Below are 13,646 nucleotides of genomic sequence, written 5' to 3' on the forward strand. Positions count from 1 at the left end.
ATGAGTGGAAGCTCTCTGTTTCTTTGCCTGCCAAGTAAATTTTCTAAAATTAAAACTAAAGGCGTCCTTAAATGTTCCACACCTATCTGCAGGACGTATTTTTCATGTGGCACAATTCTGGCCAAGAAGCAGATCAAAGATCGAAACGGAAGGAAAGCCAAGCATCAACTGCCGCATGCCTCTCATCTCCAATTGCTGCCTGTGTCTTACAGACCCCAGTGTGCATGAGGGTGACAATGACTTACGAACACGCCTAGTACTTTTCACAGCTCTGTTCCTTGGTTTACCCTGCTATAAAATGCTCTTCCTCCTTTCCATCCTTCAAGGCTAAACGCAAAAGTTTTCTATGAAACTTTCCCTGGAGCTGGCACTGTGGCTCAATGAGTTAAGCTGCTGCCTGAGGTGCCTGCATCCCATATGGGTGCCAGCTTGAATCCTGGCTACTCTACTTCCAATCAAGCTCCCTGCTAATGCACCTGGGAAAGCAGTGGAAGATGGCCCAAGTCCTTGGGCCACTGCACCCACATGGGAGCCCAAAAGAAGCTCCTGGCTCCTGGCTTCGGCTTGGCCTACCACCGGTCCAGCCCCGGTTGTTGCACCCATTTGGGCAGTGAATCAATCGACAGAAGGTTTCTCTATGTCTCCTTCTCTCTCTGTAACTCTGCCTTTCAAACAAATCAATAAATAAATCTTCAAAAAATATTTTTATTTATTTGAAAGGCAGAATTACAGAGAGGGAGAGAGATCTTCCATGCGCTGGTTCACTGCCCATTTAGGGCAGAGCCAGGAATCAAATCCAGGTACTGCGGCATGGGCCACAGGTGTCCCAAGTGGCATCTCCATGGCTTTTTATAGGTCAATTAAGCATTTTCTTAGCTAAGCGTGTTATACAAAGAGATATCCAATATCTTGAATAGAACTGACCATAAGTCATCTCATTAGATGAACCAATTATGTTCCATCTATTAGATGCACTGTGAAAGCTGGGAGCCAATTGCCTGAAGGTCCGGTGAGGGATTCAGTGGTGGGTGGAAGTTCAAAGAACTGATGAAAAGTAGTGATGGGCACATGAGGATCCTTTGTGTGGAGCTCAGCTATGTAGGTCAGTTACCAAACAAAGGGTAACTTGAAAGACTTCTCAAAAGTTTCCTATCCAAAATACCTCTGCATATTATACCACCACCGACTGAAATGTCAGTCACCAGTAGAGGTTCATCTGGTACTGTCCGTGCCTGACACCCAGGCCTGAAAGGGTGGTGTGGTTTCCAAACATGCCAGGGGGCTGAACGCACGCTGATAAGCAAAGATAATAGTGCAGTGAGTCAACAGAGGGCAATGCTAACGCAGCATCGCAGCATGGGGGGAGGCTCCAACCATGCAAAAGCGAGAGAAAGAGGAGCTCAGAAAGGCAGGCAGGGCAGAGGTACTCACCACAGTCAGAGCGAGCAGAGCGCGGCTGCTGAAGTTAGAAGGAGTAGGGGAGAGAAGGAAAGCAAGAGGAAGTACAATTAGAGACTAACTAAGGAAGTGGCAACTGAACAGAAGGGGAGATCAGAGAATGAATTTAAATATTCATGAGCGGACAAGGAGTGAAACAGAAGGTAAGTGACAGGTGGCACTGAGGGAAGTGGTCACCGTGTGCCAGGAATGAGCCCTCCCTGCTGTATGTCCGTTTGCCTTTCCTTCCTCCTCTGCTGCGGTTACCCCAGTTCTTAGCTACTCGACTCAGAAGCTGAGTCACATGAACCTTTCATATCAATTTTGCCCTGAGCCCCAGCCTCACCCCAAATTGCAACAAAATGAATTATTTCATCTTCCTCTTTATTCTCAAAACATTACGGTGTTAAATAAGGTCTAAGAGGTGCTGGTCTAGTCCTTGTTTGGTCTCTAGAGAGGTAGGTGGGGCAGAATTGAACCCCCAGGAACATGAGAGCCTCATGTGTGGCAGCTGCTACACAAAGCTCAAAGGCCAAGGTCAAATCCTGAGCACACCCATGCATGGATGGTAGGGCACAGGCTCCAGTTCCTGGGGTAGTCAGGAGGAAGGGAAGCAAACTTCTTTGAGAAGACAGCTGGGCAAGAGGACCTGGCACTGGACTGTCTGGTGGGACAAAGCGGGGAGGTAAAGGGTAAAGGTCTTCCTCTTCCTGCTACTACCTTAGGGCAGAGGCACATGACTCCAGCAAGGGGCCAAAGTAGATGGCGGTGACTTGGATCTTATCACAGAGATGCCTGACCCCACCAGGGCTGGTCAACTGACATTGCCAGGGAGTGGCACGCTAGCCATGAGGATGGAGACGAACTGTTCCAATTTCTGTGCGGCCTGTTTCCCAGCCTCCAGGACTTCCTCGTGATTGGCCTTCTCCAGGTTTTCATAATCCAAGATGACTTTGTTAGTGATGAGTGAGAAGCCGAAGACCCGAAGTCCGCAGTGCCGGGCAACTACCACTTCTGGTACGGTGCTCATGCCTGATGGGGAGAGAAGGCAGCCACCTGTCAGGACCCTCCATGCTCTTTTCCTCATCCTCACCCTCGGCTTTAGTCACGACTTCACTGTAAATTCTAAATTCCGAAAACGCATTCAAAGCAGCAACTAAATTAGTGTTGAGCTTATTGTTCTGTGTTACTTGAAGTAAGCGGAGCTCTTCCTAGGACTTTTTGCATCTGGTAGATTTTACGAATGCAGTGCTTTCTATCTATATTGATCTGTGGAAATGAGTCAGTCCTGTGGACACAGACCTATCAGCCAGAGGTCCAGGAGACGGCTCCAGTGATAACCCCTCCCCCTTCGAGCCTGCAGCCAGAGCCCCCTTCTCACCAACAGCATCCGCCCCCAGCTTCTGCAGCAGACGAGCCTCGGCCACAGTCTCAAAGTTGGGGCCTGCGATCATCACATAGGTGCCTTCTTGGAGCTCGCGCTGCTCCCCCATCTGCTTCCAGGCGCTTAGAGCCTTCTGCCTCATGGTCCGGTCGTAGGCGTCGGACATGGCAGGAAAACGAACACCAAACCTAGGGCAGAGTGGGCGACCTCAGATGACGGACGCTGAGCCAAGTCCGTGAACCCCACGCGTGCAGAAATGAAGGAGTGCGACACATACCTCTCCTCATTGGGCCCTCTGAGAGGGTTCTGACCACAGAAACCGGGCAGGTTGATGTGGTCGCGGATCAGCATGATGTCTCCAACCTCAAACTTGGGGTTAAGGCCTCCAGCCGCATTGGTGACCACCAAGGTGTCCACCCCCAGAAGCCGGAAAACCCGCACAGGAAACGTCACCTTAGAAACAAGAGATCAGAAAAAAGTTTTCTCGAAATTTCCCACAACCACCTATGCAGAGCTACACCAGAAAGTGAGGAATGCAAGAAGGGTAGACAGTTCTCTCCCTTTTCTTAGATCCAACCTGGCTTCTGCCCCGGCTTACCTTCCAGAGTGGGTACCCTTCATACAGATGGAATCTGCCCTGCATCATCACACATGCTCTGCCATTCAAGAAGCCAAACACCAGTCGACCAGCATGACCTGGCACTGTGTACACAGAGTGGGGGAAATGAACGGCTTTAGACTTCATGCAACACATCCACTGAGCACCTGCTAGGAGCCACCACCGTGAGCATGTTGAGGGGGTAATTAAGCAAAAGACAGAATCTCTGCTTTCAGAAACTTTAAGTCTGGCGGGATAGATGTTAATCGCAATTACACAAGCACAACCTGATGAGTTATGGGAGTCAGGATGCTCAATGTGAACATACAAAGGAAAAAGGGAAGGTTTGTTCAAGAAATTACAGAAGATGGGGCTGGCGCTGTGGTGGGCTAAGCTTCTGCCTGTGGTGGGCTAAGCTTCTGCCTGTGGCGTCGGCACCCCATATGGGTGCCAGTTCCAGTTCTCTGCTATGGCCTGGGATAGCAGTAGAAGATGGCCCAAGTCCTTGGGCCCCTGCACCCACATAGGAGACCCAGAAGAAGCTCCTGGCTCCTGGTTTCAGATCAGTACAGCTCTGGCCGTTGCGGCCATTTAGGGAGTGAACCAGTGGATGGAACACTTTTCTCCATCTCTCCCTGTCTCTGTAACTCTACCTCAAATAAATAAATAAATAAATAAATTTTTGAAAAAAGAAATTACAAAAGAATGAGAAAGCCATATTATAAAAGTGAATAAAAAGTAAAGTGGATAGCAGCTAATATAGTAGTTATAGACCTCTCTCAAAAATGTCAAAATATTTCCCTGACTATACTATATGCCTCTTCATGCCAGCAAGGGAACTCACAATATCCTTGGGCTTCCTAAAGAAAAGGCTATTTAACAAGGAAGAAATGGGCTGAATTTGGACCTAGACAAGGCTCCTTTCTTTCTTTCTTTCTTTCTTTTTTTTCCTAAAGACTTATTTATTTATTTGAAAGGCAGAGTTAAAGAGAGGCAGAAGCAGAGAGAGAGAGAGAGATCTCCATTCACTATTCACTCCTCAGATGCCCGCAGTGGTCGGAGCTGTGCTGATCAGAAGCCAGGAGCTTCTTCTGGATGCAGGCACCCAAGGTCTTAGGCCATCCTCTACTGCCTTCCCAGGCCATAGCAGAGAGCTGGATCAGAAGCACAGCAGCCGGGACTTGAACCGGCACCCATATGGGATGCGGGCACTGCAGGCAGCGGCTTTACCCACTGTGATACAGCGCCGGCCCCAAGGCTCCTTTCTTATGACTCACAAAACGGTCCTGTGGGAACATGTACCCACGTAACAGCACATGGGGTGCAGGAGTGCAGAGATAACTCTGTACAGACCTGTCAACAATTTCCCTTATCTGGTTGTCTCCTCTAGTGGGTGCAAAACCCATCCCTGAGAGAACAGATGGCCTGGGAGAGGTCTAGAATCAAGAGGAAGGGTTGAGGAATACTCGAAGAAAGGATTAAAAATATTAATAGTATTAGAGCAAAGTTGACAGTTAAGAAAACCCAAGTGGAGTATAAGAAATAAATAGGTTGATAAACTTAAAAAATTAACCCATTTATCACTTACTGCAGTGCCCGCCTCACTGGGGAAGGAGTGGCAGGTGCAGCCACTGTCAATGCTCTCTTAGAACAGTGTGCCGTCCCTTTGTCGTCTCTCTCACTTCAATATTTCCTCTCCAACCCCCATTCTCACTTCTCCTTACCCTATTCTGATCTTGTTCGGAAGGTTTAAAAATATCTATTAAAACAAGTAACCCGCCAGAGAAAAGAGGAAGGAGGATAGAATCTAAAAAAATACAGGTTGGCGCCGCGGCTCAATAGGCTAATCCTCCGCCTAGTGGTGCCGGCACACCAAGTTCTAGTCCCAGTCGGGGCGCCAGATTCTGTCCCGGTTGCCCCTCTTCCAGGCCAGCTCTCTGCTGTGGCCCGGGAGTGCAGTGGAGGATGACCCAAGTGCTTGGGCCCTGCACCCGCATGGGAGACCAGGAGAAGCACCTGGCTCCTGCCTTCGGATCAGCGCAGTGCGCCGGCTGCAGTGCGCCGGCCGCGGTGACCATTGGAGGGTGAACCAACGGCAAAGGAAGACCTTTCTCTCTGTCTCTCTCTCACTGTCCACTCTGCCTGTCAAAAAAAAAAAAAAAAAAAAAAAAGAAAGAATCTAAAAAATTTCATACATAAACCAAGGGAAATCAGTTATTTACAAAACTAATAAGTAAACCAAGTGAATGGTCCTTGTCCTTTACTGTCACTATTCCCGCTGTGGGTTTCTGGTTGTTTGTCTTTTTCTAAGGGCTGGTGCTTAGCCCAGCTCTCGCAGGACTTGCCTGTACGTAAGGGGCTACCTGCCCCTTTCCCTCTCCTGAAGCTCAGTGTGAGTCAGGTCTCAGCATGCACGCAGAAGCTGCAGATGTCCGCAGAACACGGCACACCACTGCTGGGCACCAATGTGTGTCATATCCTAGGGCTGCAGCTAGAGCTGTAGCGATGCGGAAAGGCAGGAAGACACTGGACAGAAAAGGCCTGACTTCTCCCTGGGAGTGGCCACACACTGCGTGTCCTGGAGGGCTGTTGGTGTGTGTGCTGATGATGGTTTATGGGAGGCGCCATGTGGGCGGCTTGTCAGGGGATTTTGAAGAACTCTGAGTCAGCCGAGCACAGGAAACATGGAAAGATGCCATCATAGTTCTACCGAAAAACACCCTTCCTATACCACATTTTTACTAGAAAATCTTCCATCAAACTCTGATTTTTTTTTTTTTTTTTTTTTTTTTTGGTCTCATATTTATCTTGGGCAAATGCTAGGTCACAGAGTAGTAAACGCTGGCCTTCCTGACGGCGACCCACAGAATCCCATCAGTATATAACCCTCAGCCCCATCCTAGCCTCCCCCGGGCAGTACCTGTACTTCGGGGAAAATTGGGTATCTCACTGTAGTCAAAGATCTGGGTCTCGGTTAATTTGTCAGTCAGACCTCCCAGCCCAGAGCCACAGATCACTGCCACTTGAGGTCGGTGTGTGGTGTGAGACAGGAGCCATTCTGCAGTGTTCTGATAATCTTCATATGTGAATCTAGGGGGAAAATGAAAGTCAAAGAAGTGAGTTCTGCTCCCAGCCCATGGGTATCGGACAAATGATCAACAGTGAGGAAGGCTGGCAGGTACATGGAAGCAGCTGGCGATGGAGAAATTGGCTCCCAGGGAGAAGCCATACTATGCTTACCCACCCATTCAACCAGCCCTCTTTGAATTCAGCCCATTGAGAGCCAGACATGAACCCCCCTCCATTTGAGAACCTGACAATAGTTCATGAAGCCTACATCTTGACTAACAGCCCTTCCTCCAATGTTGTTACCCATAGCAGATTTAATCTCCTTCTTTATGACAAAAACTTAGAGGAAGGGACCAGAGTCCAGAGAGAAGTGCAATGAAATAATCAAATCAGGAAGGTAAAAGGCCCGGTTAAAGGAAACAGGCTGGGGAGAGTGGGGTTAGGGAGGTGGCCACTGTGAACCCGCATCCCACAGAGTGTTGGTTCTGGCTGCTCTACCTCTGATCCAGCTTCCTACTAATGCACCTGGGAAAACAGTAAAAGATGACCCAAGGACTTGAGCCCCTGCCACCTATAGGAGACCCAGATGAAGTTCCAGTCTCCTGGCTTTGACTTGGCCAAACCCTGGCTGTTTTGCCATTTGGGTAGTGAACCAGCAGACAGAATCTCTCATTCTTGTCACTCTGCCTTTCAAATCAATAAATCCTTTTAAAAATGGGATTAAGACCTTCCTGTGGGCAGTGACAAATCTAGTACAATTTTCCTTAGGATTCTATCTATCCCCTAGGGCCATATAAAATGTAATTACAGGGCGGGAGCCGGCTAGTGGCTCAGTGGGTTTAAGCTGTCGCCTGCGATCCCCGCATCCCATATGGGGGTGGGGGTTGGCGTACTGGTTGTTCCACTTCTGATCTAGCTCCCTGGTAAGGCACCTGGGAAAGCAGAGGAAGATGGCTCAAGCACTTGGGCCCCTGCAACCCACGGGGGAGACTTGGATGGAGTTCTTAGCTCCTGGCTTCTGGCTCAACCACAGCTTGTGGTGGCCATCTAAGCAATGAACCAGCAGGTGGAAGATCTCTCTCTCTCTGTCTATCTCTCCCTTTCTAACTGTAACTCTGCCTTTCAAAAAATAAAAGCTTTTTTTTTTTTTTTTAAAGTAATTAAGACTACCTTGAGGGCAAAAGTAAATCCAATTTCCTTTTGTATCCTCACTCTCCAGTTCCTTCCTCAAATATTAAGGGCTAAATGTTTTAAGAAAAAACACTGGAAACCTCCTAGAAGAGGTCTAGGTGCCATTCATAGCTCCCCTGGGTTCTAATTTCTGGGATACCCAGGCCCACATAGACCCTCTGTCATATGAAATTGCAAGGGGTAATAATTCAAGACTAGGGACTAGGTAAACTAAGACTCAAAAAAGCAGACCTAATCCACAACACTGGTTGTCAAAGGTTAAACCAGACTGACGGCATACATTCTATGTATGTATTCTATACATTCTATGTATGAGCTTGTTACAAATACTGGCCCGCCCTTGCAGATGTAATAATTCTGGAGAGAGGCCCGAGAGTTCCCAGTTCTGTAAAGTAGCTCACGTAATTCTGATTCCAAAGTCATGTTTGGGAACTTGGGGGTAGAAGGAAGCCAGAACTCAATCTAGGTTAATGTCCCAATTGTCTTTTTAGGCAAATAACCTGTGCTTCAGTCTTCCTTGAGTATAAAGTAAGGCAAGGTTATCTGCCCCATCTGTTGTACAGGCTCAGTTTGAAAGAGAATTTAAAACTTGCTGCCCAGCTCCCAAGGCTCTGTTCCACTCAGCCTTGAACCTTTCTCCGGAATTCCTCCTGCCTGTGGTCTCCTCCCAGCCCCACCCCACCCACTTCCTACCTACTCCCATCTTTCCTCCTCTTCTCCAAGGCTCTTTGCCCTTGAGGGACCTGGCAGCACACAGAATATTAGATATTTTTTTGACTTTTTTTTTTTAACTTAACTTCCCTCCCACCCACAACCCTCCCCTCTCCCACTCCCTTTCCAATTCTCACAACCATCTGAGAAATTAATGATTAATGATTACCTTCAGAAGTGGAACTGAGGTGTGGCAGGGCTGAAAACAACTAGCCCTGCCAACAGAGGCATGCTTCCCTCTCCAAAGCAGAGTCCAGGAAAGAGATACTACAGTACAAAAGGCTGCAGGTGGGGATGGAGCTGGGGTGGGTGTGGGAGCAAAAGTGCCCAGAGATGAGAAGAATGAGGTTGGTAAAAAATTAACGTATCTCCAAGAGGTGCAAAGGAAACGAAGTGTGGAGCAGCCGCCACCTGGCATGACTAGTCCCAGTCCATGGGCTTCCTTGCTGGCACTCAGTCCTCGCAGGAGTATCCTGGATCCTCCCTGGGCATCCAGAAGTCACTGGGATCCCTAACGCTGGTGACTTAGCCTGGAAATCCCAGGACCAACGCGCAGAGAGGGGCTTCCCTAAAGGTGTAAGGGTGAGGGTCGGGAGATGGAGTCTTGCGAAGCTCCATAAGAATTTCCGTCTTTACTTCATTTCCAATTGATTAATTTGACTTACAATTTGGAGGGGGAAAGAAAAAAAATAAAAGAGCTGGCCAAGGGAGGCGGGCACTCTTTTCTCTAACGGAGAACTCCAACTTCAGACACAAAAAGCACCTCGTGGCTTTCCTGAGACCCTGGGATGAGGTGGGGGCGCGATGTCCGCCCTGGGACGAGGTGGGTCTTACGCCCCCCTCGTCACTTGCACCTTAACACATGCACGCGCGCTCATACACAACGGTTCCTTTTACGAGCAGCTCAGGCCACAGTAACCTGTCCCCTTCCTGCTCCGGTGGCGCCACCCTAACTCGATTCCCGCGTGCGCCCCTGCCCGTGTTATCGCCTGGCCCCGGACACCCAGGCTCCGTGCCAGGCCTCTCTGCATCTCCGAGGCACTCGCTCCCTCGCCCGGTCCCCTCGGGGCCCAGGGTGCCAAGTTTCCCAGGCTTGGGGACAGCCATTTCCCCCTCCCCAGGGGCCCCTGGGGTCCTCTGGGCCTGGTGCCCGGCTCACCCGTCCTCCATGGTCGCGCTGCCGCCCTCCGGTCGAGCCTTCCCTTCGCTCCGGCCGGCTGCGCTGCGGTGGCCGGGTCCGGTCGGCACAGTTAGTGCACTGTTCTCCGGGAGCTGGCTTTTATCCCCGGCCCGGGAGTCCCCAGCCAATGGCAGCGGAGCTCGCGGGCCGGCCCCGTCGCCATGGCGACACAGCCCGATTCAAGCGCCCTAGGCGGGGCCTTAGTCCTAAACCGAGTTCCTTTTCCCCCCCGGCTCTGGTCCCTCTTCGGCCCGCCCCGGGGCATCCAGCATCTCATCCCCGCATCCATTCAGTCCTCGGGGCCAGGCTTTGAAGCAAGGAGGCCTAGAAGCCGCGAGAAGAGCACCCGAACCCGCAAACCCGCTCCCGGCAGTGTTTACAGGAAACGCTGAGAAATTTGGACAGAGAAAATTTCAAACCTTGGATAGCGCAACCCCAGAATAAAATGAAATGAGTCAGTGCCTGCATCGCTTCCTGGACGAGGGAAGCAGAGTCGCTTGTGGCAACCCTGTGGCTGGAGGTTGCAGTGTTTGGGAGAACCCGGGCGCGGATAAGGGGAAGAAGAAGTTCTACGGCAAGAATTCCTGCCTCCTAGACACAGAGAAAGGCTGGGGGCGGGCGGGAGGGAGGATGCGGACAATTCCTTGATTTACTCGGATACAAGCAATTCAGATAACTAGAGAAAGACCTGCCCCAAGATGAAAATTTAATTTCACAACAAGACTACATAAAGTCTTGGTGAGAATTCAGCCATTTTCTTCTGCCTAGTTTTATAAATTTCACCTACCTCGCGTCAAATGACAAGTCAATGGCCCCTGCTTAGCTGTTGGAATTGTCCACCTGTCCTGAACACTAAAGGTTGATGCTTGCCATTTTACCCATCACGATAGCACGAGTCACTGTTTTCCAACCTGGTTTTTCCCATGCATTTAACAAATATTTTTAGCATCTACTATGCACCTGAACTCTTAGAGCTATGGACATAATTCCAAAACAGTATTGGTATAGAAAAAAAAAAAAAAACAACCAAAAGTATGTAAAGAAGTGAGCCCAATGCCAAATAGATTTTTCTGACACATAGTTGTTTTATTACTGTCCTTATACATCCCATAATTTTAGCAAAGGTAACCAGAGGATGACTAAAGGTAAAGATTCACTTTCCTAATGAGACTATGAAGTATTGAAACATTGAAGGCATTGTTTTCAAGGAGGGAGATCAGTCACAGGTAAAAAAAAAAAAAAAATGGGCCAGGAAAATATCTATGCATTTGATTACTGAAGATGTTGTTTTTTAAATGCCCCAAATCTAATTCAGTTCACACAAAGACAGGACTGGAACTTGATTATAACTAAGAAGTGCAAACCTATCCAACTCACTTTAGTGGACTCTGCCTGAAGTGAATGTGTGCAAACAAAAGATGGTCTGTGATATTTCTACAAAATGAAAACTGGGGCAAGGCTTAGTCTTCCGTAGTGTTTCTCCAGCAGCCTGTGAGGAATAGTCGGAATGTATGAGGGATTTAAAAGATAAGTTTATCTTGGTGAAATATATTTTGAAATCCATGTACTTGTTTTAAATAATATGCACTAAAATTCACATAAAAAAAGGAAAATAATACGTACTTTCTATGAACTTTTTGAGGACTGCTTGTATATAAACATCCTACCAAAGAAATGCACATTTATGTGACTAGCAAAGACAGTTTCCCAGAAAACATCTTGGCCAGGGTGATATAACCTTCTGAACTTCATGACATACATAACATTCATAACAGTATGTTATCTTTTTTTTTTTTTTTTGACAGAGTGGACAGTGAGAGAGAGAGACAGAGAGAAAGGTCTTCCTTTGCCGTTGGTTCACCCTCCAATGGCTGCTGCAGCCGGTGCACTGCGGCTGTCGCACTGCACTGATCCGATGGCAGGAGCCAGGAGCCAGGTGCTTTTCCTGGTCTCCCATGGGGTGCAGGGCCCAAGCACTTGGGCCATCCTCCACTGCATTCCCTGGCCACAGGGACAGAATCCGGCGCCCCAACCGGGACTAGAACCTGGTGTGCCGGCGCCGCTAGGCGGAGGATTAGCCTAGTGAGCCGCGGCGCCAGCCACCAGTATGTTATCATTATCTGTAGTTGCCCTTCTGTGCGATGGAACCCTAGAACTTCTTACTCCCATCTAGCTATAATTTAGTTCCCACAAATCATGCTTCCCTGTCCCTTCCTTCCCACTTCTCTCCCCAGTCTCTAGCAGGCCTTTGCAGACCACATCTTTATTTGTGATCTATCAAACAAGGGCACCCAATCTCTGGGGGATATTAAATCCTACCTGGAGTCCTGTCCTACACCTGTCCTTGGCAAATCATTTTTACATCTCTTACTTTCCTCAAAGGGTTTCAACTACTAAAGGGTATAGATTGGGGTATTTCGTGAACACAAAGCCTTGATGGCCAAATGCCAAAATTGCCTAATAAATGTCTATTATTTTCCTGGAGGCCATCTCAAACCAAATCCCCACACTCTATTCCTATAAGATTGCTTTGATCTGTTTTCTTTTTTAAAAGACTTATTTATTTATTTATTTATTTGAAAGTCAGAGTTACACACAGAGAGAAGGAGAGGCAGAGAGAGAGAGAGAGAGAGAGAGAGAGGTCTTCCATCCACAAGTTCACTCCCCAATTGGCCACAACTGGTTGGAGCTGCGGCGATCTGAAGCCAGGAGCCAGGAGCTTCTTCTGGGTCTCCCATGGGAGTGCAGGGGCCCAAGGACTTGGGCTATCTTCTACTGGTTTTCCAGACCACAGCAGAGAGGTGGATCAGAAGTGGAGCAGCCGGGACTCAAACCTGCGCCCATATGGGATGCCAATACTGTAGGTGGTGGCTTTACTCGCTATGCCACAGCACCTGCCACACTTTGATCTGTTTTCAACACCGCAGTCTAGACTTCCCAGTTCACAGTGCTCTTAGGTTCTCAAAAATATTTCACAGCACTTCTAGGTCAAAAGAAATACTTAACAGTTTTCTTTTGTTTTTGTTTTGACAGGCAGAGTGGACAGTGAGAGAGAGAGACAGAGAGAAAGGTCTTCCTTTTCTGTCGGTTCACCCCCCAATGGCCGCTGTGGCCGGTGCACCGTGCTAATCTGAAGCCAGGAGCCAAGTGCTTCTCCTGGTCTCCCATGCGGGTGCAGGGCCCAAGCACTTGGGCCATCCTCCACTGCACTCCCAGGCCATAGCAGAGAGCTGGCCTGGAAGAGGGGCAACCGGGACAGAATCCGGCGCCCTGACCGGGACTAGAACCCGGTGTGCCAGCGCCGCAAGGTGGAGGATTAGCCTAGTGAGCCGCGGCGCCGGCCTATTTTATTCTTAAGAAAACTGCAAGTACTTACTCATGGGATATATCCACCTGCTTGACACTGTACAATTTCTCAAACATTGGAATCCAACATAGCCACCCTCATTTACTGTTACATGCTATTTTCCACACTGTATTGTTATCAGAACCATCTCCTAAAACCAGCTTTGCAAAGATATTTTGTCATCAGAAGGAATGTAACATAAGCTAATGCTCAAAATTTGAGTTATCTCAAGCTACTAATTCACATGGTGGACAAGAACTTTAAAATATTGCTACCTTTACCTTTAGTTTTAAAAATATTCCATGGTGTCCGTGTGAGTTTATACCTTGGCACAGAGTTTAGAATCACAGCCACAGTTATTCCATTTCTACTTCATCTCTGAATTTATGGAGTGTAAATGAATGGCCTCTGTTATCAAACTATCTGTGTATGAATTCCATCTCTCTACCTTGCTTATCAGCCATGTGAGCTTAGGTAAGTAAATTCCTACTGTGCCTCAGTGTTCTTATCTGTAAAGTGGTGATAATAATAGTACTTACTATTGTATAAAGATTATATAAAATACCTATTCAGTGTTTCGACTGTGCCTAGTATTATAATAAACACATAGGAAATGACGGTTCTTCTTATTATTTCCTCCTCTCTCTGAGTTTCTCTTTTATAGACCCACCTAACCATGACCTGCGTCAAAAGATCAACACCAACTGGAGTACTACACTGTGAAAACAGT

The 13,646-nt window shown here is 48.2% G+C and overlaps 1 protein-coding gene across 2 annotated transcripts; it reads right to left on the reverse strand.

The window, feature by feature from the left end:
* Positions 1-1,804: 1,804 nt before the first annotated feature.
* PNP (purine nucleoside phosphorylase) lies at positions 1,805-10,588 on the reverse strand. Of its 2 annotated transcripts, XM_051822592.2 has the most exons (7): positions 8,560-9,079; positions 8,373-8,422; positions 6,340-6,509; positions 3,420-3,523; positions 3,099-3,274; positions 2,819-3,009; positions 1,805-2,469 (listed from the first exon to the last, which is right to left on the reverse strand). In XM_051822592.2, exons 1-7 carry the CDS (start codon positions 8,806-8,808, stop codon positions 2,252-2,254), a joined length of 1,158 nt encoding a protein of 385 aa, XP_051678552.2. In that variant the 5' UTR covers positions 8,809-9,079; the 3' UTR covers positions 1,805-2,251. The 2 variants fall into 2 exon arrangements, with proteins under 2 accessions (XP_051678552.2, XP_002718082.2); XM_002718036.5 differs by lacking the exons at positions 8,373-8,422; positions 8,560-9,079 and adding an exon at positions 9,550-10,588.
* Positions 10,589-13,646: the final 3,058 nt, after the last annotated feature.

This window comes from Oryctolagus cuniculus, chromosome 12 (genome assembly GCF_964237555.1).
Source record: "Oryctolagus cuniculus chromosome 12, mOryCun1.1, whole genome shotgun sequence".
Lineage (NCBI taxonomy): Eukaryota > Metazoa > Chordata > Mammalia > Lagomorpha > Leporidae > Oryctolagus > Oryctolagus cuniculus.

Bases quoted from the DNA above. Each gene is read 5' to 3' on its own strand.
- PNP (XM_051822592.2), bottom strand. From the start codon at position 8,808: ATGCCAGGTGGCGGCTGCTCCACACTTCGTTTCCTTTGCACCTCTTGG. The intron at 6,510-8,372 runs GTAGGAAGTGGG...TTTTCCCCCTAG, and splicing joins AGGAGGAAAGATGGGAGTAG to ATTCACATATGAAGATTATC. The intron at 3,275-3,419 runs GTAAGCCGGGGC...CTTGTTTCTAAG, and splicing joins AAGGGTACCCACTCTGGAAG to GTGACGTTTCCTGTGCGGGT.